This window comes from Marmota marmota, unplaced genomic scaffold (genome assembly GCF_001458135.2).
Source record: "Marmota marmota marmota unplaced genomic scaffold, marMar, whole genome shotgun sequence".
Classification (NCBI taxonomy): Eukaryota; Metazoa; Chordata; class Mammalia; order Rodentia; family Sciuridae; genus Marmota; species Marmota marmota.
The window spans coordinates 16051589-16075621 of NW_026000168.1; the positions used below are offsets into that span (position 1 = coordinate 16051589).

Below are 24033 nucleotides of genomic sequence, written 5' to 3' on the forward strand. Positions count from 1 at the left end.
ACTACTCTTCCTTCTCTGGGTAACTCCTTCTTGTTCTTAAAGCAACAGACTGGGCATCACTTTCTCTTTCCCTTCCAACTGGGAGACACTAAGTGACTAAAAGACAGTCTAGGAAAGAGGTCAAGAGAAAGGGCTTTGGAACTGGATGGTCCAGTTTTGAATCTTGACTGTCATGTACTACCTGTGACACTGTGCATATTGCTTCTCTGTGCCTCTGCTGCCTCTTACAGATAATAAAAGTCCCTATTACATAAGAGTATGGTGAAGATTAAATGAGTGAATATACTGAAGGTGCTGAGCACAGTGCCTGACACACTGAACTGGCTCAACCAACGTTTGCCATTACTTTGACATATCTCCATAGCAGCCAATAATTACACCTATAATTATACAGTTATATAAAAAAAGACAATCCACAAATTACTTGCTTACTTACTCTTCTGCGTTGTAAGACCATCAGAGTTGGGATGACTCTCTAGGATTTCAGTTCCTGACATGCAATAATCATTTACTAAGTATTTATTAAATATTTGAGAAAAATCAATAAATGAGGGAAATTTGTTACTTCTCATTTTGCATTTTGATGCACAGGTAAATTTTGTTCAAACCTTGTAAGCTTACTGAATGTTCCTCTGGGTATATTCCTTTGCTCTCTAACCCAATACTGCTTAGCAACATTTTATTCTTGGTACATATTGAATTGAAACTTATTCAATCAAACTCTTCTTTCTGAGATCTGCCTTAAGACTTTTCCTGCTTTCCACCTGCCACGACCTGTGATCTGTTTCTATGTAATCCACTGTACCCTGGAATTCTAAGGAAAGACTTTCTTCTGAAGCTCAATTATTAGTTATATAAGATGGGTGGAGGGCAATGAAACCCAAGTTAGAGGTGGCAGTTATATTTAGATCAGGTATCCTGTAATTTTTTAAAAATAGGGAGCCCAGAGATTTTGTTCCTCCGTCTAAGGCCCGAGACCCTGTTATAATTCACCCATATGCTGCATGGGTAGAACACAAGGCTGAAGCAAAGAGGGGATTAAGTAGAAAGTAAGAGACTCAGGTTTCAGTCCAGCCTGTCAACAAATAGACGTGACCTTGGAAGTCACAACCTGTGACTGACTTACGGCACCCTGAAAGTGAGGAGGGAGTTTTAATGATTTTTAACTTTCCTATCAATTCTGACATGTAATATACCACCTCTCTCCAGAGCAGCTCATTCTAGGATGGAATTTTCTATGGCCTCACTTGATCTCAGAAGGAAGAGAAGAAAGAGAAAGAAAAACCACCAGGTGTCTCTAGCCCCATGGCCAGTAATGAAGAATAATCACAGGAGAGATCATCTAGAGAAATTTGGAGAGAAATGTCTATATCTTGTAGGCAAGGCCCAAAGGCATGGTGTAATAGGAAAGTTGAGAGGAGAATTAAGAGTTACATAAAACTGAATTCAAATTCCAGTTATTGGGCTGGGGTGGTGGCTCAGTGGTAGAGCGCTTGTCTAGCATGTGTGAGGCACTGGGTTTGATCCTCAGCACCAAATAAGTATAAACAGAGGTTAAATTCTTTAAAAAAATTTTTTTAAAAAAGCCAGATTTCAGTTAACACTTAACCTTTGTAATCGTGTTTCCTTGGTTGGGGAAAAAAAATGGGACTGAGCCTTTGTTGTAGGATTAGGGTAAGGATTAAATGAAGCTGTTTATATATCATACCTGCTATATAAAAGCCTCCCATAAATGTTAGAATGTTTTCCCTATTTTATACAATCCTTCAATACTAGCTTATACCTATAAAACTTTACTCACTCTTCACCACAGTTAGAATTTGGGAGATAGATACTTTTGTGGGTCAGAATAGCTGGCTGTGTTTTGGTGGCATGCAGTAACTACGTCAATGTGCATCTTCCAAATCTGGTAAGATTCAGTCCTATGCTTCCTGTAGCTCACAGTGGGTTTTTTGGCAGTTAAGGTGATCACCAGCTCTGGAGCACTAGAGGGCAGGGCTCAATTAGGACATGGGACCTGAAAATTCCCAAGCACCCAGTACTTCAAAGAGTAAGAAGTCATGATTCAGAACTTCAATCCAGGCCCCTGGCTGTGGAGACCCTCAGCAACTCATAGGGAACCATTGGACTTCTTATTTCTAAGAAGTTCTGCTCAAGTGACTGAGAATAAAGGAAGCTGAGTGCATGGCTATTTTGACTCTCATTTGGAGGTCACTTGAGTTCCAATATCACACTGTGAGCACAGGTAGTGCAGAGCTTGTTTACATTTACTGCCTTGCTCAGCCACTTTTTCCCTCCAATCTCTCAAAGACTGATCATCCTGAAGCTCAACCACCAGCAAGATCAGACCCAATGTTATTGGGCTGATGTGTGGCAGAGCCAACTTGGGATGCAATTATGTAGTTTTGGTTATCAAATCCAAAGCTTTTCCCACCTGGCTGATAGAGGAAAATGTTGTAATTGCAGGACTCTCAATTCACTTTCTTTTGGGAATCAGATGTTTCATGAAGCAGTTTTAAGTTCTGAAACAATGTTTTAAGGAATTGTTAAAAATCAGAAAGATACCCTTTTCTTTGATGGACATTGTTTAGCCAACTAATTGTTTTATAAGGCAGAGAGTAAAAGATTTACAATTTCAATAGGCATCGAATGAAAGTAACACCAATAATAATAATTGGTTGGGGCTGGGGATGTGGCTCAAGCGGTAGTGCGCTCGCCTGGCATGTGCAGGGCACTGGGTTCAATCCTCAGCACCACATACAAACAAAGATGTTGTGTCCACTGAAAACTAAAAAATAAATATTAAAAAATTCTCTCTTAAAAAAAAATAATAATTGGTTTTTATTAGGCACCGACTGCATGCTCAGCTGTTTTTTGGGTTTCTTTGATTGTTTTTTTGCAGTACTAGGGCTCGGACCTCAGGCCTTGCACATGGTAGGCAAGTGCTCTACCTCTGAACTACACCCCCAGCCCTGCACAGCAGTTAGAAGTACTGAGACTGAATTTAGACTATTCAAAGACACAGATTTGAATCTTGGCTCTACCATTTAGCTAGCTAGCTGACTTTGGGCAAACTTCTTAAGCTCTTTGAGACTCAATTATTCAGCTGGCAAGTTAGAATAATAGTCCATGTCTTATAGGGTTACTGTGGGGATAAATGAGTTCATATGAGAAATGCTGTAAGAACGAATCAAATTCTCACTATCCAATATGTGGTATGGAGCCATGTTCAATGGAAAAACAACAAAAGCCTGGAGCAACTCCATAAAGACAGCTCTTTAGTAATGAGGGCTTGGGTCATTCTAACAGGTAAGGAAATGCCCAGCTGAAGTGCAGGCTAAGGAAAATAGGAACACAAGATGGGTAATGGAAGAAATATGTTATAATCATCAATAGTATATCATGATCAATGTTAAAATGAGCTAGGGATATGTATTTCCTTCCTTGCTTGATAAGGCAGATGTACATACTCTATCCCTCTCTCTCTCACAGGCACGTATGTACTTTTAACCCTCTTTGTTCACCTATTTTTCTATATAGAGTGTGGGTGGCTTAATAGGTTAGTTTCTAGATTATACAATATCCAGCTGGAATTGTAATTAAAAAGGAGTTTCTATTGCACAGAGATTGATGAAGTAACTTCAGGGACTTTTCTCTCTCCTGCCAGAGTGAGAGCCTTTTCTATTGGGTGAAAGTGAGCTGCTTCATGATGGGTGGAAGCAGCGGATTGCTGTAGTTGGGCAGAGGTCCTTGTATGAGTGAAGGGCACATGTGGATGCTGTCCCCACAAGAGTGGACCATGCCAGTTATCTGGAGTCTCTGCACTCCACACCTATTTTTCTAATACTCTCTCTCTTCTGCTGGGGGTAGGAGCCTGCAAACCACAGTCCCCAGTCTTCTATTCAGTTCTGCCCATTGGAGACAGTGGCAGGAGATCAGGTGGGAGGATGAGAGAAGTTCCCAGGGTCGACTCAACAGCAGCAGCAAGCACTGGTGATTGACAGTGGCATCTCCAGCAGTGGTGGGGGCACTATTTCAGTTATCTAAGGCTGCCTACAAACCTCCCCCAGACTTAGTGACTTCAAGAATTATTGTTTTCTTAGACTTTGGGGAGCTGATTTGGCTTGGCTAGGTGGTTCCTGCTTGGGGTATCTCCTGCTGTTGCAGAAAAGGGGCTGAGGCTGGAGTTGTGGCAAAGCCTTGCTCACTCACTCACCTGGCAGTTGATGTCGGCTGTAGCTGGCTGGCTGAGTGCCCCAGGATTTCTTACAACATGGCAGCCTTAGAAGCTGTTAAGGGTGTTAAGAGGCATCCCAAGAGCCAGGCTGAAGTTTATTATCTTTTGTTCTCTTTCTTGAGATCTAGCTTCAGAAGGCACATAATATCTTGTCTACTGCATTCTGTCACAAGCAAGTCACTAAGGCCAGCTCATATTCAAGGAAGGAAAATTAAATTCCACATACTGATGGAAGGAGGGCCAAAGTATTTGAGAACGTGTTTTTTTAAACCACCACAGGCAGCAACACAGCATTAGGTGTGGGCCTGTAGACTCTAGCGCAGGGGCGTAAGCAGCTCCCTGCTCTCTGCACACAGACTCTCTTCCTCCTTTAGCACCCCCCTTCTCTCTTATTAGCTCCTTCAGTATTTTTATAACTACTTCCCTATATTAAATTCCTTCTACTAGATATACTTAGGGTAGTTTCTTTCTTCCTAACAGGACTCTGATTAATGTGGGATTACCTCTAGCTATCCAAATTCACCATTTGAATTGAATAGCTATGATACTTGTAGAAATATTAACTATGTACCAAGAACCACACTAGATGGATTATGAATTATCACAATTCTAACACCAACCCTAACAGAGGGGTGTGAGTATGCCTACATTATAGATGTGGAGACTGAGGCTCTTAAGTTTTAAACAACTTGCCCAAGGACACAGCTGGAGAGGGAACACATTTCTTTCTTGGATCTTCAGTAACAAAAAGCACTACCTTCTTGCCAAAGGGCTCCATCTTCCTCACAGGACTCTCACCTCTCATCATTACGTACCAGTTGGATAACTCCCAACTTAGATAATATGTACCTTTCAACTGGATCAAGGAAGAGGAAGACGAGAATGCTTGTAGGGGACAGAGAAACACAAAGACTTGAGTGTTCATTTCTCATGAGAGCTGCAGGGTGTGTGGGATAAGGCATGGGACAGACACTTGGGAGCCTGGATTCAAGTCCCAGCTACGTCACTCACCTGTTATGACCCCAGGCAGTTGCCTTCTCTCCAGATGTCTCAGATTCCACATCTGTAGAATTGATTTGATATTCTGACACTCTCAACTTTGCAAAGTATCTACCTTGGGGATATAAAAAGCTGTATCAGACACAGGGGCAAAGGTTTAAGTAAAATAAAGCCCAATTATAGAGGGTGTGGATGAGGCTGGTAAGATTCTTCCTTCTGGGGAGAGTACCTGGGATTGAACCCAGGGTATTTAACCACTGAGCCACATCCCTCAGCCTTTTTGTATTTTGAGACAGGGTCTCGCTAAGTTGCTCATGGCTTCACTAAATTGTTGAGGTTGGCTTTCAACCTGCGATCCTCCCGCTTTAGCCTCCCAAGCTGCTGGGATTACAGACATGTGCCACTGCACCCGGCAAGGCAGGTAAGATTCTTATTTGTCCCATTAGCAGTGGGAAATCATTTTTAGCTTTTTAAGGAAGAAAATAACAAAAACCATGGTACAAAAGATGATGGCAGCAAATGACAAAGAATGAATAAATCTTAGTTCTCAATTCATGAAATCTTGTAATGTTATCCCTGTTTCCCAGATGGTGAAACTGTTGAGAGATTAAATAACTCATCCAAAGTCACATGGCTGTGAAGGAAAAAAAGAATCTTGAGCTTTGACTGGACAGATCCATGTAATGAGATGGATACGGGCTTGCTTCTTGACACCCTTCCTCCTCAGTTTCTATTCAAGTGTCCAGTCCTTCTCCGCAGTCAGAGCCTGTGGGAAAGCTGCCTCTTGGAGAGGGGTAAGGAGCTCAGGCCTGAGCTAGTCAGCATGGTCCATCCTTCTGTCACTTAATGGCTTAGGAATGAGTATGTCACTCAATTAGGGCCCATGAACACAAACAGAGGCTTGCTGGGGGGCTGATGGAAAGTTTTCTTTCTTGCTTTTCTAAGATAAGTCCTGAAAAAGAATCTTCTGTCTCCCCAAAATGGGACGGGGAAACGACAGCCCTGGAAATGGTTGCCAGCATTCTCACAACTATGAGGGGAGCCAGCTTTAGTAAGACACCAACACTGTGAAGGACGGACAGCAGAGAGATGGAAAGAGACTGGAGAGAATGAATGAGTCCATCCTGTTAGTCCAGGTAACTGTCATGGGGGTCCTGTTGCCTAAACGATTCTGTCTCGGGCTCCTCATCCAAAAGTCACTCTGTCACACACCGTGGAAAACAAAAAGATAAAAAGCCTAATCCAGAAAAATCCTCTCGTGATACTCAGAGCTCTTGCTGGCAAAGCCAGAGGAAACAAGAGGGAGACTATGGACAGAAGCAGACAGGCCAAGCTCCACCTGCCCAGCCTATAATCCTCCTGGGCTGCATGTCCATCTGGGCACACATCACCTGTCGTGTCTCCGACTCTCCAATGTCTACAAAATGCAGGACTCATGGTTCTTTTCTTCGGCTGCTCGGCCCTCTTACATATTTGGAGTCCCACCTGGGTAAATATCTGATGAATACATTTCAAAAAAGTCAAATAGAAGACAAATAGCAGTCTCTTCAAAATTCACGCAGTGGGCCAAGGTAACAAACACTGTTCTGTTAAAAAGGATCAAACACTTTATTCATCTATACATAACACTTATAAAAGGAAGCAAAATCAGGATGTTTTCCTCAGCCATCCTTTCCACATTTTGTGCAGTTTTAGTGAACTGTAAATCACTGAATTCTTCAAGCCTGAAAGAGAAAAGAAGAGAGGGTAAGAAAATGGAGGCTGGTGGGGTGGATGTGCAGAGAGGTTCAGAGATGTTCTATCAAAGACTTGTCTAGAAGTGGGGCAGTAATGGGCAGACGGGGATGCTCCGGGAGCCCAGAGAGCGAAAGGTTACCAAAGGTCACTGTGTCTGGTAAGGGGGAAGTGATTCTGGTTTAGGTATCTATCTGTTGAAACAGTGATATGGATGCCAACAAAACCTGAGTCCCTGGGATAAGTGAATTTTTGAGTTATGAGTGTGCTGGCAGCCTTTGGATTTGGTAGGTCTCTTAAAAAAGAGAGAGGCACAGATAAGAGCCTATAATTCAGCCAGCACAGTGGTGCATGCCTGTAATCCCACAACTTGTGAAGCGGAGGCAGGAGGATCCCAAGTTCAAGGCCAGCCTCAGCAATTTAGTGAAACCCTGTCTCAAAGTAAAAAATAAGGGCTGGGAATGTAGCTCAGTGGTACAGTGTTGGCCTAGCATAAATGATGTCCAGCACCCAAAAATAAAAATTAAAATAAAAAGACTCAGGAGTAAAGCACCCCTGAGTTCAATCCCCAGTTATATGTACAAAAAAAAAAAAAAAAAAAAAAAAAAGTCTGTACGTGATTGGGCATCCTTGCCCCTTCCCTCTCTCAGGCTTATATTCCAAGCACCTCAGCTTGCTGCTTCTGTGTCCCTGTGTATGCTGCCTAACTGCTGTTCCCACCACTTTCTGCCTAGTAGACTTGATACTTGCTTGAGGATTCCTACTCCAAGAAATGCCAGGATGGTCCCATGCACCTGTGCTCACCTCCCGAGTGGCACTTACCCCACTGTATAGTGCCTGTCAAGGGACTCACCCGTCCCTCGGCTAGACTGTGAGCTCCTTGAGGACAGGGACCTTGTCCTATAAATTTCTGCATCACCATTGTATAGTACAACACCCTGCAGCACATAGCAGGTGCTCAATAAATGCTTTTGAAATGTAAGAACAAATGCACCTTATTCAGATAGTTGACCCTCTAGCACCCTTGATGACTTAATCATAACTACATGATGAGACAGAAGAGCTGCTCTGGGGGGCGCTCAGGGGAAACACATAAAATGGGATAAAATAAGTGGGAATGCTATTTGTCTCTCAGATCTGATAGGCTCCTACTCTGGGATGTTACCATGGACTTGACTTCTTTCATGTGGAGAGTGATATCATTCGGGGTGTGTGTGGCCCAAAGAACCCAATAATCTTTTTCACTCTTAGATGTACACAATGATCGTGCTGTGAGTCTGGAATGCACATCCTCAGCAGTGTGCTTGTGAGCATGCTGACAAGGTAACAGGATTCATTCCAGACATGCCTGGTATTGGGGTTTGAGTGATCTCTTTAAAATACCTGGCTCTGCCCCCTGTATACTGCCTAGTCTGCTTAGAATCCTACATATTTTTGAATTACATCTCCAGCTCTTTAAACAATTTAAAAAAAATTTTTTTTTCGAGTCAGGGTCTTGCTAAGTTCTTGAGGCTGGCCTCAAACTTGCGATCCTCCAGCCTTAGCCTCACAAGTCACTGGGATTACAGGCATGCGGTGCTGTACCTGGCTCACTGAGAACCTTTGAAGGAGTTACTGTGGGCAGTGACAGGGAGAAAGCCACAGGTACAGGTAAAATTATTAACAACTCTGGCTCCTGTGGCCTGGTCCGTCTACTGGGTAATTACTTGTGAACTGACATAGGCCGACAAGAAGCTCACAGCTCCTTTCTCTGCTTCCACCCTTTTTAATTTTCTCCCTGGAGCAACCATTCTGGTAGACCTCACCCACTTGAGAACAGAGGCCGTAACTTATTACATAAGGCACTTTTTTAAAATTACAGCCAGAACTAACCAGGAACTGGAGCAGAATGCAGGGACTTAGCTGCACACTGCGAGGTTCAATGCAGCAACCCCAGGGCGCTGAGTCACGGCTCGAGGCAGATGCACAGACCATGATAATTCCCAGCTCACCTTCAGGAAGCTTAGTCACAGACTCCTTGGAGCTCAAACATTTAAGGTAAATACACAAAGCGGAGGAACATCACCATGCAGCCATCTTCTGCTACTGGTGGACAGAAACCTCCTCGACTAAACACATTCTCTTCTGGGCTCTGCCAAACAGAGATTCTCAGAAGGACTGTAGCAGGGAAATGGGTTATAAACAGTACTGGAATAGGAGTCCAGAGACCTGGGTTCTAGGCCCGGCTGGGCCAAACTGTATGGCAGGGTGAGGCTCGCTTTTTGGTCAATTACCTCTTCCGTAAAATGTTAGGGGTTCTAAAAGAGGGCCCGTAGGAAGCTTGGACCTCAGTTAGAACTCTCTGAAACTGCAGGGAAGTGCACCATGTATGTGTTACATGTGCTTCCATGAGAGGGTTCGGAGGTTTAGACAGATTTGAAAAGGGATCCAACATTTGCAAAAGGTCAAAACCCAACAGATTAGGGCTGGGGATGTGGCTCAAGCGGTATCGCGCTTGCCTGGCATGCGTGCAGCCCGGGTTCGATCCTCAGCACCACATACAAACAAAGATGTTGTGTACGCCGAAAAATAAATAAATAAATAAATATTAAAAAAAAAAAAACCCAACAGATTAGAAAAAGGGCACTTTCTGCCTTAATATTTCAATTTCAACAAAAGTGGAGGACTTGGGGCTGGGGATAGGGCTATAGCGGTAATGGATATAGCGGTAACGTGCTTGCCTGGCATGCGCAGGGTGCTGGGTTCGATCCTCAGCACCACATAAAAGTAAAATAAAGATGTTGTATCCACCGAAAACTGAAAATAAATATTTTTAAAAAACTCTCTCTCTCTAAAAAAAAAAAAAAAAAGTGGAGGACTTAAACTCCCTGTATTTGAAATAGACCAAAATTTCACAAAAAACCTGCTAACCATAAAGAACAAAGTTGATAAACCAGAGTAAGCAAAATTAAGAATTTCTTTTCACCAAAAGATATCATTAATAGGGTGAAGTGATAATCCCCAGAGTGGGAGATTTTCGCATTACATATATAACATATACTGGACATGTAGGCTGTAGCTCGGTGGTACGGCAAATATTTGGCATGTGAGGCCCTAGGTACAATCTCTAACACCAGTAAACAAATAAATAAATGACTTTTAATAAAGACTATGTATAAAATTCAGGAAGAAAAAGGCATACAACTCAATAGAAAAATGGGCCAAAGACTAGACTAGATATTTCTCAAAAGAGGATATCCAAATAAGCATTAAAAAAATGCCAAGGGCTGGGGTTATAGCTCAATGGAATAGCACCTGCCTATCTCATGTGCGGCACTAGGTTTGATCCTCAGCACCACATAACAATAAATAAATAAAGGTATTGTGTTCCTCCTACAAGTAAAATATATATACATAAAAAAAAAATGCTCAACTTGCTTCGTCATCAGAAAAATGTAAATTAAACCCCAAGACGGTACCAATACCTACTTACTGGAAAGAACATACACTATCAAGTTCTGGCCAGCGGGTGCTGCAACAGGAACTCTGCTAGCGGAACTGTAAAGCTGGACAACTATTTGTTATTTATTAACACTGAACCTTCACATGCTCTGAGACCTAGAAATTCTCCTGGAGTATACACCTGACCAAAATGCATGCGCATGCTCACCAGAAGATCAGTACAAAAACATGCACAGCTGCACTGTCATAGTCCCAGACTGCAAACCGCCCAAGTGTCCATCAACAGTAGGGTGGATGTACCGGGAAGGCTGCAATGGGAATGAATGGACTCCTGTCGCTCCCAACCACATGGTGTGCCTGATGTTCTGTGGACTAATGAGGAGTGAAGATGCAAAAGAGCACATATTTTCATAAAGCTCCAGAATGAGCAAAACAGAACCATGGCATTGAGAGTCAGGCTGGTGCAGAGCCTTGGGAAGCAGTGCCTGTGGGGGAAGCGGGAGAGTCCTTGGGCACTCATGCTGCTGTGCATACTGGGCAAGCTGTTGGGGGTGTTGGCATGGACGGCGGGTGGTCTCTGACCTCACAGAGCTTACAATCCACAGGATCCTACTGAGCCTGAATTAAGCTTGCTCTTTGTTTCTGCTTTCTTTCTAGAGAAAAGGGTAGTGATTTAGGAATTCTATGACTCCCCAGAACCCTTTTAGATGGTCTCTGAGAGAAGAGAGCCTGGTGAGAGAGAAACTTGGCTCTGTCTTATGCTCCTTGCTCAACAATGGTGCAATGTCCCCTTAGAAGCATCCATCCTCTGCAGTGAGATGCTCAGGCTAGCCATTACGATATGGATTAGTGCTGCAGAATGGGGTTTTGCCTGGGAAGAACACAGAAATCTCCATCAACATTGGGTTCCCGAGGCATCTCTTATGCTGAGGTCCAGCCTACTTCAGTGACCTGCAGCAAAATTAATGAACATGGAAGACCTCTGTGTGGCCTTAAGTAGAAGGGTCCCTGACAGACAAAATTTCCATAAAACACTGTGAGCCAGAGATATGACTAGGATGACCGGTCTCTATATTCCTATAATTCTATATTTAGATTTTTAGGGAGCAAATCAGGAAGTCCCCTACACTCTTCCCATTAATTTCCAACCACAGCCAGACATACCTACAAAGAAAATTTCTCCTGAGGCAAAAGTACAACTTTTTCTAAGAACTTTCAGCACGGCATGGTGAGTGGTGTGCACCTATAACCCCAGTGCCTGGGAGTGTGAGGCAGAGGTGTTACAAGTTCCAGGCCAGTCTTGGCAATTCAGCAAGACTCTGTCTCAAAATAAAATCAAAAGGGCGAGGGGTGTAGCTTAGTGGGAGAGGGTGTCAAGGTTCAATATATAGTACTGAAAAAAAAAAAAGCATTGGAAGAAAAAATTTTCACGTTTTTGTTTAAATTTGAAGTAAAAAAAAATTGGAAGAAACACTTTAGTTTTAAGAAATCAGAGAGAAAATGGTGACATTCTATTGTGTTTTAGGAAAGGGCTGGAGAGGATCAACTGAGGCATTCCAGAATCTCTTCAGGAACAAGACCAAACCTGCCTTGTTAATTCACTTGAATCTTTTGAAGCTGAAGTGGTAAAGAGGTATCTGACCCAGAAGTTAGTCTGACTGTCCAAAGCCAGATGGAAAACAAAGCAAGACTTTGAGACCAGACTCAGAGCCTCCTCCAGCTTAGAGAGCAGCCTCTGCCGCCCAAGCCAGAAACTTGAGTTGGGTCTTACCCCTCCTCTCCCTCTCTTCCCGTATTTTTTCATCACCAAATTGAGAAGTGACACCATCTGCTGCCACCATGACAGGCAGAGAGGCAGGTATGAGGAGGCCACAGTCTTTTACAGTATTGAGCTGACTGGCTTTAGCTGCTGACCTGTGACCTTGATGAGAAGGACACTAGTCTACTAACAGCCTGGTCTAGGAGAAGTTGATATTATTTTCTAAACAAGAAACTCCCAGGAAAAAGGGAAAAAAACCCAGCAGTGCTTAGCTTTGGAAGCATTTCTGTTCTCACACTTGAACATGGGTGTATCCAATGTTCAGGAAATTTCAAAAGAACTGTGAGAGAGTGTCAGACTATATGAGAATACACTACCATGTCCTCTAACAGAATATACTAGATGCACAATCCTCTCAGCTGGTTACAGATGTCTGATTTCCATTTCTTTCTAGGAAGAGTGACATTTATATAGCACCCACCTGGTACTGGGTGACACACTAGACGCCTTTTTAGGCCTCAGAACTCCCTGTGAGGTGGGTATTGGTATCTCTGTTTTACAGGAGACAGGATCATTAACATACCAAGGTTAAACAATGAAGAAACAAACAACTAGAACCTCAAACTAATGTCTTCTGACCCCAAGCTTAGCCCCTTTGGTTAGCTGTCTCCCCAGACTTAGCGGAATTCTAGCTAAGGGGAAGACGAACTCTTCCTTTCTACCCCTGTAGGAGTAGAAGGCTGCACAGGGAGGGAAGATGGGGACTAACTACCTTAACGTCTTAAGAAGAGATTTTCACAACCTAGTAAGACAGGCATAATTATTTCTGTGAAATTAGAAATCACAAAAATTAAGCAAGTGGCTCAAGTCACAGAGGTCATGATGTGAATGCTAGCCTCTGGGGCTCACCAGCCCCTGTCCCTGGCATTGCACTCGGCACCTCATCATAGCCCACGACTGCCATAAACAGAAACCACAGTGCAACGTAGGGAGACCCACAGAATTTGAAGAGGTGTTCGCCATTCTCCAGTTTCTGCAGCCTCAGAGCCAGGTTACATACTCTCTGTTGCTCTACTTCCACGGTGCAATGTGGCATTCTTAGAAGTGAAAGAGAAGCAAATAAGTGCTCAGGGGAAGCAGCATCCACACCCCCAGGGGACACCAGGGAATCTGGGCTGCAGGCTCTGCGACCCACTGTCCCCTGCTGGCAAAGAGAAAGAATAAGCAAAAGAGGCTGGATCAGTCTCATTCCAGGCTGGAGGTATCAAGAGATCATGATGATGATGGAACTTTTGAAATCTTTTATCAGAGAAAAAAATCAAGCTTACTGAAAAAAACAAACAAACAAACAAACAAAAAAAACCCCAGAGCCTGTAATGGTGGCACATGCCTGTAACCTCAGCAACTCAGGAAGCTGAGGCAGGAGGATTTCAAGTTTGAGGCTGGCCTCAGCAACTTAGTGAGACCCTGTCTCAAAATAAAAAATAAAAAGGGCTGGGGATGTGGCTCAGTGGCTAAGCATTCCTGGGTTCAATCCCCAGTACCAAACAAATACACCAAGAAAACAAAAAACTCCAAACAAAAACCACCACACAGAATAGTATGACAGATCTCCACATTTCCCCACTCACTACAACAACATATCGGCTCAAGGCTAATCTTGTGTCATTCAGTCCTTATTCACTTCTCTTTATCATGCTTTATTTTGAGGCCAGTGCCAGGCAGTGTGACATTTTATCCACAGATATTTTAGTATGTTATCTCTGGAAGAAAATGGTCTTTTAAAACCCCATAACCACACTATTGACACAACTAAAAAACATAATAATAATAATTCTAATATTCCTTATAGCATAGAAAGCCAAGATCAAGAAAACAAATCGTCAAGCCTTACTCGAGAAGGATCATGGCAAGGGAGTGGCGATCATGCAAATCCTTAATTAACAGCCTGAATCACTCAAGCAAACAAAAGCACCTCACCTGTAGTCTTGCCAGGATAAACTAGCAAGAACATAGATTAAATGATTATCTTAATTTGAATTGCAAAGTTTTGCACCCCCAAGTGGTAGGAAGATCCTTACTTCAATACATTAAGCATAAATGGTACCGAATCTTTCTAGAAGTTCAGGAAGGCGATGCTATATCCTGAGGCCCAAATGTTGAATGGGCACCCAGGCAGCTGGGCTGGAAGACACTGAAAGACCAACCAGTGCCCAGGAGATCACAAATGCAGGGAGCCCTTTCTGGGGCTACTTCAGTCACATTTGCACCCAAGATTACCAGTTTCTATTAATACATCTGTATCCTCTAGATTCCGAGGCCCTAGAAGGCAGGACAGTGCTGTGTTTGCTTCTATATCTGGAGTAGCTAGCACGTGAGAGGTGATCAACAGTCAAGATGAAGAAAGACTGAAGAAGGAAAGCCAATCGTTCGTTGGGAAGAATGGGGAGAAGAGCAAGTTCTCACACAGTGCTTGTGGGACTATGAATCAATATGGTCACTTTGGAGGGAAAACATGGAAATATCTAAGGATATGTTCAAATGTTTAAGGCCATAACACAAGAACAGGATGTAAACAAAAAACAACAACAATAACAATAAAAGGGAACATTCAGAGAATAAAAAAAGAGCTGGAAGTGAAAAATGTGAGGGCTGGGGATGTGGCTCAGTGGTAGGGCGTTCGTCTGGCATGTGGGACGCCCAGGTTCCATCCCAGCACCACACACACAAAACAAAAAGACAGAACAAAAACTTAACAGAAAGATTGGAAACTAAAGTTGAGAAAATCTCCCCAGAAATTAGCAAAAAAGCAAAGAGGTAACACACAGGAGACAAAAGAAAGAAAACTCCGCTGGGCGCAATGACGCACACCTGTGACCTCAGCAGCTTGTGAGGCTGAGGCAGGAGGACCACAAGTTCCAGGCCAGCCTCAGCAACTTAGCAAGGCCTTGTCTCTAAAAAAAAAAAAAAAAAGATAAATAAAAAGAGCTGGGGATGTGCAGTGGTAGAGTGCCCCTGGGTTCAATCCCCATGACTGCAAAAAAGAAAATTCAAGTACTAGTCTGGGAGTCCAATACCTGAAGAAAAGGAGTTCTAGAAAGAGAATAAAACAGATGGGAGAAAATCATAGAAAGAATGAAAGAATTTTTTCTTATATTCTGAAGTTTCCAAACTGACAAAAACAGAGTTATATCAAAGCACATCACTGAGAGATTTAAAAGCCTTGGGAAAAAAATGAAGACCTAATGGTCTTCCAGAAAGAACATGCACGCGTCAAGGATTAAGAATCAATGGCTTTGCACTTCAACAGTGTCTTGAAGTGAGAAGATATGGCAGCAATGATCTCAGAATTCTAAAGACTAGAATTTCTAATTCTAAAGAGAGATGATTTTTAATTGATACCCAACTTAAGTATTAATCGTGTGTGAGGGTAGACAAAGAAATTTTCAGCCATGCATAGCCCCCAACTTTGTATCCTATGCACCCTTTCTCAGGAAATCACTGGATCGTGTGCTTCACCAAAATGGGTACGTACACTAACAAAGTGAAAGACATGAGACACAGTGACACTGAATTCCCACAAAAGACAAAAGAACAGGTGGAGACACTCTCCACTGCAGGGGAGGAAAAGATATCACGTAGCTCATAACAATGTTAAATGCCAGCTGGGTGTGGTGGGCACATCTGTAATTCCTGCTCTCAGGAGACTGAGGCAAGAGGATGTGAGGTCAAGGTCAGCCTGGGCAATTTAAGAATGCCCTAAGCAACTCAGTGAGACCTTGTATCAAAATAAGAAATAAAAAGGGCTGGGGATGTGGCTCAGTGGTAAAGTGCCCCTTGGTTTGATCCCTAGTACCCATTTACCCCCATGGAAAAAAGTTAAATGCTAAATGCTGACTTGGTGAAACTACAAGTATTTTAGGATGGAGACAACCAAGAGGGTAAGCACGGTGAGGGTGGATGCAGGAGTTGAATTCTGATCCCCCATAGTGAGACACCAATAGATTGGACCTGAAGATAAACACTGAAGGAGCAAGAGAAACTCATTATTCTCAGAAATGGCAATAAAAACAAAAATAACTCAAGAGACCTGGAATTAGTTGTCTCTGAAGAGGGGGAAGAAGGGGCGGGAGTGCAGGGGACTGCTGTTTTACAATGTTCTGTATGTGGAACTGCGATAAGTATAAAATCATAAGGAACGAAGCCCTGCCAGGAAGGAGCTGTCGAGACATTTGACAGCACCTCAACTGGTGTGGCTTTTTTGAGCTACCAGACGACACTGCTCCTGGGCCTGTTTTTATGTTACTAAACATCTCAGTGTGTGACACTCAGAGTTCAGCCTTTCACCAATACACAGGGAAAGTTAGTCGTATTTTGGTTTTAACCAGGAGCACTAAGGCCACTCAACCCAGCTGGTGTGGCCATATGGATTTCCTAAAGTTCTTACCAGCAGTAAAAATGCCTTTGGTACTCTGTCTTATACTGGAAGGTCTCACGATTGCTGAAAGCCCTGTGAGAAAAAAACAAATAGGACACCAAGAAAACTGAAAACAGATGTTAGTTATCTTAACAGTTTTAAAACCTGAAACTGAATATTCTTTCTAGTTATCCAGTAAAAGCAGCAAATCCAGCTCTTCTGCTGCCACAGAGTGGCAGTGAAAAGGGCATCAGGACTGAGGGCCAGGACCCTGGAGGGGCCAGCTCTGGCACTGCCCAGCTGTGTGAGCTCAGGCAAATGACTGAACTGCTCTGGGTCCAGGCCACCTCACCTTAAAACAAGAGATGGAGGGCAGGGAACCCTCAAAGGCCATTTTACTAATTTCAGTCCATGTAAGGTTTTTGGTTTTCAATTTCAAAATGTGAAAAGATCAAAATAAAACAAACAAACAAAAAAAACCCAAGGTTTTTTTTGTGTGTGTATGTTTTCTTTTTCTTTTTTTTTTTTAATCTAGGAGAAAACTCCCCATCATGAAAACACATGTAGAGTGTATTCAAGTGAGGAGCCACAGTACAAGTCTTCCATCCCTTCAAAGCAGCAGCAGAGGTCAGACTGTTACTAGGACACGTTAAAACAAACAACAACAATGGGCCTCAGAACTTTGCAGCAGGGAGCATAAAAATGTGTGCTCTGAAAACCTGGGCAGGTCCTGCTGGAGAGCGAGGAGCCACCCAGGACAGCAGTGTTCAGCACTGTGATTGTGAATTACATCTAGCAGGGAGGCCTGCACCTGGGAGGGCTCACTAAAAGCTCAATAAATGATACGAAGAGGAGGCACTCATTTGACAGACATTCTCAATTTGTAATTATTTCTTTACTGGCTGACCTCGTAAATTACCTTTACCACCTCTGGGGAAGTAGATCTCTGAAGTTTCTGATTTTTTCTGACAATTGGGGAGGCCCTGGGGATGATGCTGTGAAATGTGGGCCATGCCAAAAGGAACCTGCTGAACACAGACTGAGACACATCCAGTGGGAGGTGGCTGGGGAGAGCTGTGTCCCAGCTGGTGTGATATTATGAAAACATTAAAAATGTCACCAGTCTCCTTCCTTCTTAGACCACCATGGAGAACACAGGCCCATCTTTTAAACAACTTCTAGAAGTTATGCTCTTGGGACCAAAAGCAGTGCGTCTTCTCCCTTTGACAGTGATTTGGGATATAGAAATCTGAAAAAGGATTTCCACCACCTTATTTCAAGCCAATGAAAATGTAGATTGGGAAAAACCCGAAAGTGTTGGAGCTTTTCTTCTTCCCTGAGGCAATCTCTCTCTCAATCTCCTGGGGAAGAAGGAAGAAATAATACATCTCCACTGTACACAAGGCCTGCTTTAACTATAGCTAGCACTTCCTCGCCTCAAACACAAACATACCCAGCCGCACCACATCACCACAGTCAGGATCATGAGCAAGTTGGAGTAAAGTTTCTTCCACATCTCTGTTTTTTCCTGGAGGATCCATAATGTGATTTATTCGTTGCTGTAAGGTTTTGGGCAATGTCATCAGCTGAGTGAATTGTCCTTCTGGGCTTTTATCTATCTGAGGGGGGAAGAAAGAGAGAGATGATGTCTATGGAAGTGCTTTGAATTCTATAAATATTCAGAGACACATGGCTTCTATTTAAAATAACAAAAACAGGGATCTCATATTATGTGGGGCTCCCATGCATACATATGTAATTAAGTGGGTTTTTTTCTTCTGTTAAAAATAAAGTAAAATCAAATCAAATCACACAAACAATAAGCACCCACACCTAACCTAGGCAGCATGCTAGGGAAATTCTCTTCTTTCTGAAACTCAATGTCTTTGTGTTTAGAGTCCCAAGTCCCTTCAAAAAGAACAATTCTTTTCCTATAATATTCTATTTTGACAAAAGAAAAGAAGAGAAGCCTCTTTTAAGGATGAGTTTCTGACTTTCAGTTAAAATTTCTATTTGTCTCTAGTGGTTACAAAAGGTGGGCTACAGGTAACAAATACCTATAAAACCAGGGCACTTAGATCATCTTCCCATGTTAAATGAGGCCTTGAGTTAACATCACTGGATCACACGAATTTGTGCCTCTTGTCCTTATAGACTTTTACATACCACGTTGGACTTCACAAACTGCAGGAATATACTGATGAGGAAGACTAATATTCACTTTTAATCTCCTGGCACTTAGTAGGTACTCGAAATATACTGGGTGAATGAGGGAATGAATAAATGAATCAATATAACTTAGCTGTTGTCACTTGGTAAATAAGAGTGAGCAATGTGAGTGGCTCTATTCCTAATGAGTTCTAAAGTACACTGTGAAAGATACATGAATAAAACATACGAAACTACACATTAGACTCTTCCTGGAAACCACTGAATCAAAAGGTAGTCAAAGGACTGTGACCAGACCAGCTTCACCATTACACTTTACTGTGCTTCATGGAATTACATTTTTAGAAAGTCTACATGTAAACACTGCTTGCCTGCCAAGAGGAGAATCAGCAATGCTGCCCCAAGCCTGTCTCTTATACACATCTGANCAGAGAGAGAAGAGGCGAGGGGAGGGGAGGGGAGGGGGGATAATAGAGGATAGGAAAGGCAGCAGAACACAACAGACACTAGTATGGCAATATGTAAATCAGTGGATGTGTAACTGATGTGATTCTGCAATCTGTATACGGGGTAAAAATGGGAGTTCATAACCCACTTGAATCAAAGTGTGAAATATGATATATCAAGAACTATGTAATGTTTTGAACAACCAACAATAAAAAATTAAAAAAAAAAATCTATGCAAAGAAGAAGGAAATGCCATTAGTGGCTCCATTAAAGATACACAAGTGTTTTTTACAAAATCTAAATACCTCATATTTATTAATAGGATTGTTCTACATTCATAGGTTCCACCTTTACGTAGCATTGGCTATACAGATGACAAAAAAAGTTCATATTTCTATAGAATATCCTATAAATGATTTTCATAGATTCTTGTTTTGGAGCCATATATTGAAATAGGTCAAAAGGATATTATATTTAAGTTATGCTTTGGCAATGAAATATAGATTCTAGGAATTTTAGAAATGCCAAAATGGCTTGAGTAATGTGAGGAATTAGAAAATAGTGTTTGCCAATGCTTTCTCTTGAGGAAAAGAATGCACTGGAATTTTTATTTGAAATTGTATTTAAAGAAAAATTATTAGGTGACATGTTCAAATAAATTGGTAAAATGATTCTTTTTATTTTTAGATTCTCATTAAAGTGTGAAAGTGAAAGCAGTTAAGTTGTGAAAGTCAAAATACATTTTAAAAGTAGATATAAAAAAGGCTACATACTGTATGATTCCATTTATATGAAGTGTCCATTTATATGAAGAGTAGGCCAATCCATAGAGACAGAAAGTAGATTAACAGTTGCCTGGGAGAGATGAAAGCTGGGGATTACTAATGGGTATGGGTTTCTGTACAGAGTGATGGAAATGTCCTAAAATTAGACTGTGGTGATGGCTGCATAACTCTGTGAATATAATAAAGGCCAATGAATTTGTGTACAACTATAATCCCAGCGACTCAGGAGGCTAAGGCAGGAAGATCTCAAGTTCTAGGCCAGCCTGGACAACTTAGCAAGACCCTGTCTCAGAATAAAAAATAAAAAAGGGTGGTGGGCATGGCTCAGTGGTACAGTGCCTCTGGGTTCAATTTTATGTTACATAAAAAATACATCAATAAAACTCATGTTTAAAAAAGCAGACAGAGTCCTGTGATAGTGGACACTGTGGCACACCACCCGGATCTGAGGTGGACCAAGGTACTGGGAAAGTCAGCCAAGTCCCCCTCCCGGAGTCCTTCTTAGAACTGTCTCCAGCCAAAGGGAGTTGCCTGTATCCAATAACTGGACAATGCAAGAGTACAAAGGCCTAGCCTCTGAGTCAAGCTGGGACAACTCTGAGGGGCCCTCTGGCTCCCAAGCACCACCGCAGGATCAGAAGCCTTTTTTAGCAAATCTACCCAATCTGGACCTTACACAACTGGTGCCAGGGGTGGTCCTCGCAGGCAGACTCCAAGATGGAATTCTGGAGCTGCCACAGTGCAGAAGACCAAGTGGAAGTCTCTGAAGTTGACACTCTCTCTGCTGGCCAAAAGAGTAAAGAAAAAATAAAACATCACCCCGGGAGAGATGGCAGTGATTAGTACCAGCTGCAGCCCTCAAGGATGTGGTGGCTAATTTTGTGTTTCCTTGGGCTGGGCTGTAGTGTTCAGCTGCTGAGTTCAACACCAGTCTAGATGTTGAGTGGAAGGTATTTTTAAGATGCAAACAACATTTAAATCAGTCAACTTTGAGTAGAGTTGATTACCCTCTGTGATTATGGATAGGCCTCATCCAATCAGTTGAAGGACTTAAGAGAAAAGGCTAAAGTCTCTCTCTCCCAACCCCGGGAATTCTGCTTCTAGACTCAAGGCTGCAAGGCTGACTCCTCCCTGGGTCTCAAAACTCAGAACTTGCCAGACCTCATCAGGCACGGTAGCATATGCCTATAATTCTGGTGACTTGAGAGGCTGAGGCCAGCCCTCAACAATGTCAGGAGACCCTGTCTCAAAATAAAATAACAAGGGCTGGGGATGTAGCTAAGGGGCAGAGCATCCCTGGGTTCAATCCCTAGTAATGGAAAAAAGAACTCACTGGATCCCACAACTCATGAGCCAATCTCTTAAAATCAATCTCTCTCTCTCTCTCTCTCCCTACACACACACACACACACACACACACACACACACACACACATTCATTCTCTCTCTTTCTCTCTCTCTGTTCTGTTTCTCTGGAGAATCCTGACAAACACAAGGATTGATGGACCCCATTATATCCCCATTAAGTGTGGCCCTTACAAAACAAAATAGAGCCAGGTGGGTTTCAGCAGACTCTGTTACAAACTCAAGCAAGTAGGAACCACAACAGCATCTGCTATGCCAGATGTGGTAAATCTTCTAAAAGAAGATCAATAAAACTATGAGAATGTGTTTGGGATCACAGACATAGTGAATGAGTGCACTTTTCTCCATCTCAATTAGGTCAGAGGATCAGAATCAGCTCTCCCTCATGGGACAGAAAACAGTACACTTTATGGTTTGCCTCACAGCTAGAAATCCCCCCCTCTGTTATACTTGAAGGAAGCCAGTTTATTTGGACATTCGGTACATCACCATGTTGATCTAGATCACTGACATAATGTGTCACCTGGTGAGCTGTAAGGAACAGGTACACTGGAGGCCTTGGCAGATAGATTCATTCCAGAGGATCTGAGATACTGATGAAGATTCCCAGAGCCTACCACCTAGGTGAGATTTTTAGAGGTCAAATAATCTTTTTTTTCTTTTTGGTATTGGGAATTGAACCCAGGGGCACTTAACCACCGAGCCCCATCTCCAGACCTTTTTGTATTTTATTAGAGATAGGGCCTCACTAATTTCCTGAGGCGGGCTTTGAACTCACCATCCTCCTGCCTCAGCTTTGTAAACCACTGGGATTACAGGTATGTGTCACAGTGCCTGGCGGGTCAAGTAGTCTTGATCCCTAAATGCTGGGACATCTTCTCTAGAGAAGACATTAACTTAGGGCATCTCATGTCTCTCACCATTAAGACAGAAGCACAGTGATGTGCTGGGCCACCTTAGGTTCTAGAGGCAGAACAGAGAAAAATGTTCACACCCAATACCAAAAGAGAGGAGAGGATGACAGCTTTTTACCTTTCCTGTCCACAGAATCTAGCCAGTACCACTGCATGGGGCTCAGATTCATCAACATGGTATACTATGTGACAGAACTCACGGGGCTCACTTTAGAGAAAAGGAGGAGTGGAGGGACAGCAGTGGGCACCAGATCACGGCTCCACTGTACTACCACCCAGTGGAACAATGGTTCTCAAAGGGGGACAATTTTTGCCCCACACAACAAATAATTTTCTGGCTTAAAATTTTAGCAGGTCACATTGAAAAGGTCTATGACAGATACCAAGGAACAGCTAAGGCACCAGTTTGGCAATGATACCCTGTGGGGATGGTGTAGTAGATGTCCTAAATTAATGACCACTGCATAATATCATTCCAACTGTCAGAGACATAGGTTTGGGAACCGAGTGACCTGCTTAACATCACCTCCAATGACCACCTGGGAATCAGTATGTCTCATCTCAAAACTCTAGATCTATGGATTTAAAGGTCCCAGTTCTCAGAGGAGGATGGCTTCTCCCAAGACACAGCAAATATCTCACTAAACTTAAAGTTAGGACTGCGATGGATCACTTTAGAATTCCGATGGATCACTTTAGAATTCCGTGCTGAAAGTCCAGGAAATGAGGTGCTTATATATCAACAGGAGCAAATGACCCTGATCAGCAGGAGGTAGGGTTGCAGATACAGATCCCTTAGCATCCCTTGCCCAGATTTTTTTTATATTTATTTTTTAGTTGTAGTTGGACACAAAGATACAGATCCCTTAGCATCCCTTGCCCAGATTTTTTTAATATTTATTTTTTAGTTGTAGTTGGACACAATACCTTTTAATTTTATTTATTTATTTATATTTTAAAAAAATATTTCGTTTTTGGGATGGGGTTGTGGCTCAGCGGCAGGGTGCTCGTCTAGCACGTGCAGGGTGCTGGGTTCGATCCCCAGCGCCACACAAAAATAAAATAAAGATATTGTGTCCAACTGCAACTAAAACAAATTTTTATTTATTTTATAAATACCTTGGACACAAAACCAACTAAAAACTAAATCATACATCTGCTTTTGCAGATCACAGGGAGGAGTTTGAATAAGCTTAGCTTTGTACTAAAGGAAATTCCAATCCTTTTCTTTTGCTCAGTTTCTAGAAAAGTTGGCATGTAGAAATATAACCCTTCACTGTCCTCTAGATGTCTCTCTGAAGAAATTCTACAGATACTGACATTTGGGGTCCTCTAATAAAATAGCCAAGTACTTGGAATATGATTCTATATGAAGCCCATCAGCTGGTGTACCCTATCTGTCACAAGGAACTCTCAGTCTTCATTTTAGTGCTTCACTTTTTAAAAAGAGGCCAGGAAAAGCATCCAGATATTTGAGGAAGACCTCTAATACAATAGATGAGCGAATGAAAGGAACTAAGAAAGACAAATAAAGGGAACAAGAAAAAAACTTCAAAATTATGATAAAGATCATTAAAGAATTGAGGAAGAGATGATGCATTAATAAAGCAAGAATAGGGTGTCATAAAAAAGAGTCTCCAATGGGACCTGGAAATTCAGTAGAAAAGTTAAACAATCAATCTTGAAAGATTCTTCCAGAAAGCTGAACAGAAAAACCTGAGGAAACAGGAAAAAAAGAAAGAAAAAAAAAAAAAAAAAAAAAAAAA

At 42.4% G+C, this 24033-nt stretch overlaps 1 protein-coding gene across 4 annotated transcripts in view; it reads right to left on the reverse strand.

Moving 5' to 3' along the window:
- Positions 1-5743: 5743 nt before the first annotated feature.
- The window catches only part of Tamm41 (TAM41 mitochondrial translocator assembly and maintenance homolog), a 48068-nt gene continuing 29778 nt past the window's right edge, over positions 5744-24033 (reverse strand). For all 4 annotated transcript variants that reach the window (XM_015495031.2, XM_048787127.1, XM_048787126.1 and 1 more), the window contains 3 exons: positions 18041-18206; positions 16618-16680; positions 5744-6960 (listed from right to left, as the gene is read on the reverse strand). In XM_015495031.2, the coding sequence (XP_015350517.1) occupies positions 6884-6960; positions 16618-16680; positions 18041-18206 (306 nt within the window). In that variant the 3' untranslated portion in view covers positions 5744-6883. The remainder of the gene's footprint in view (positions 6961-16617; positions 16681-18040; positions 18207-24033) is intronic.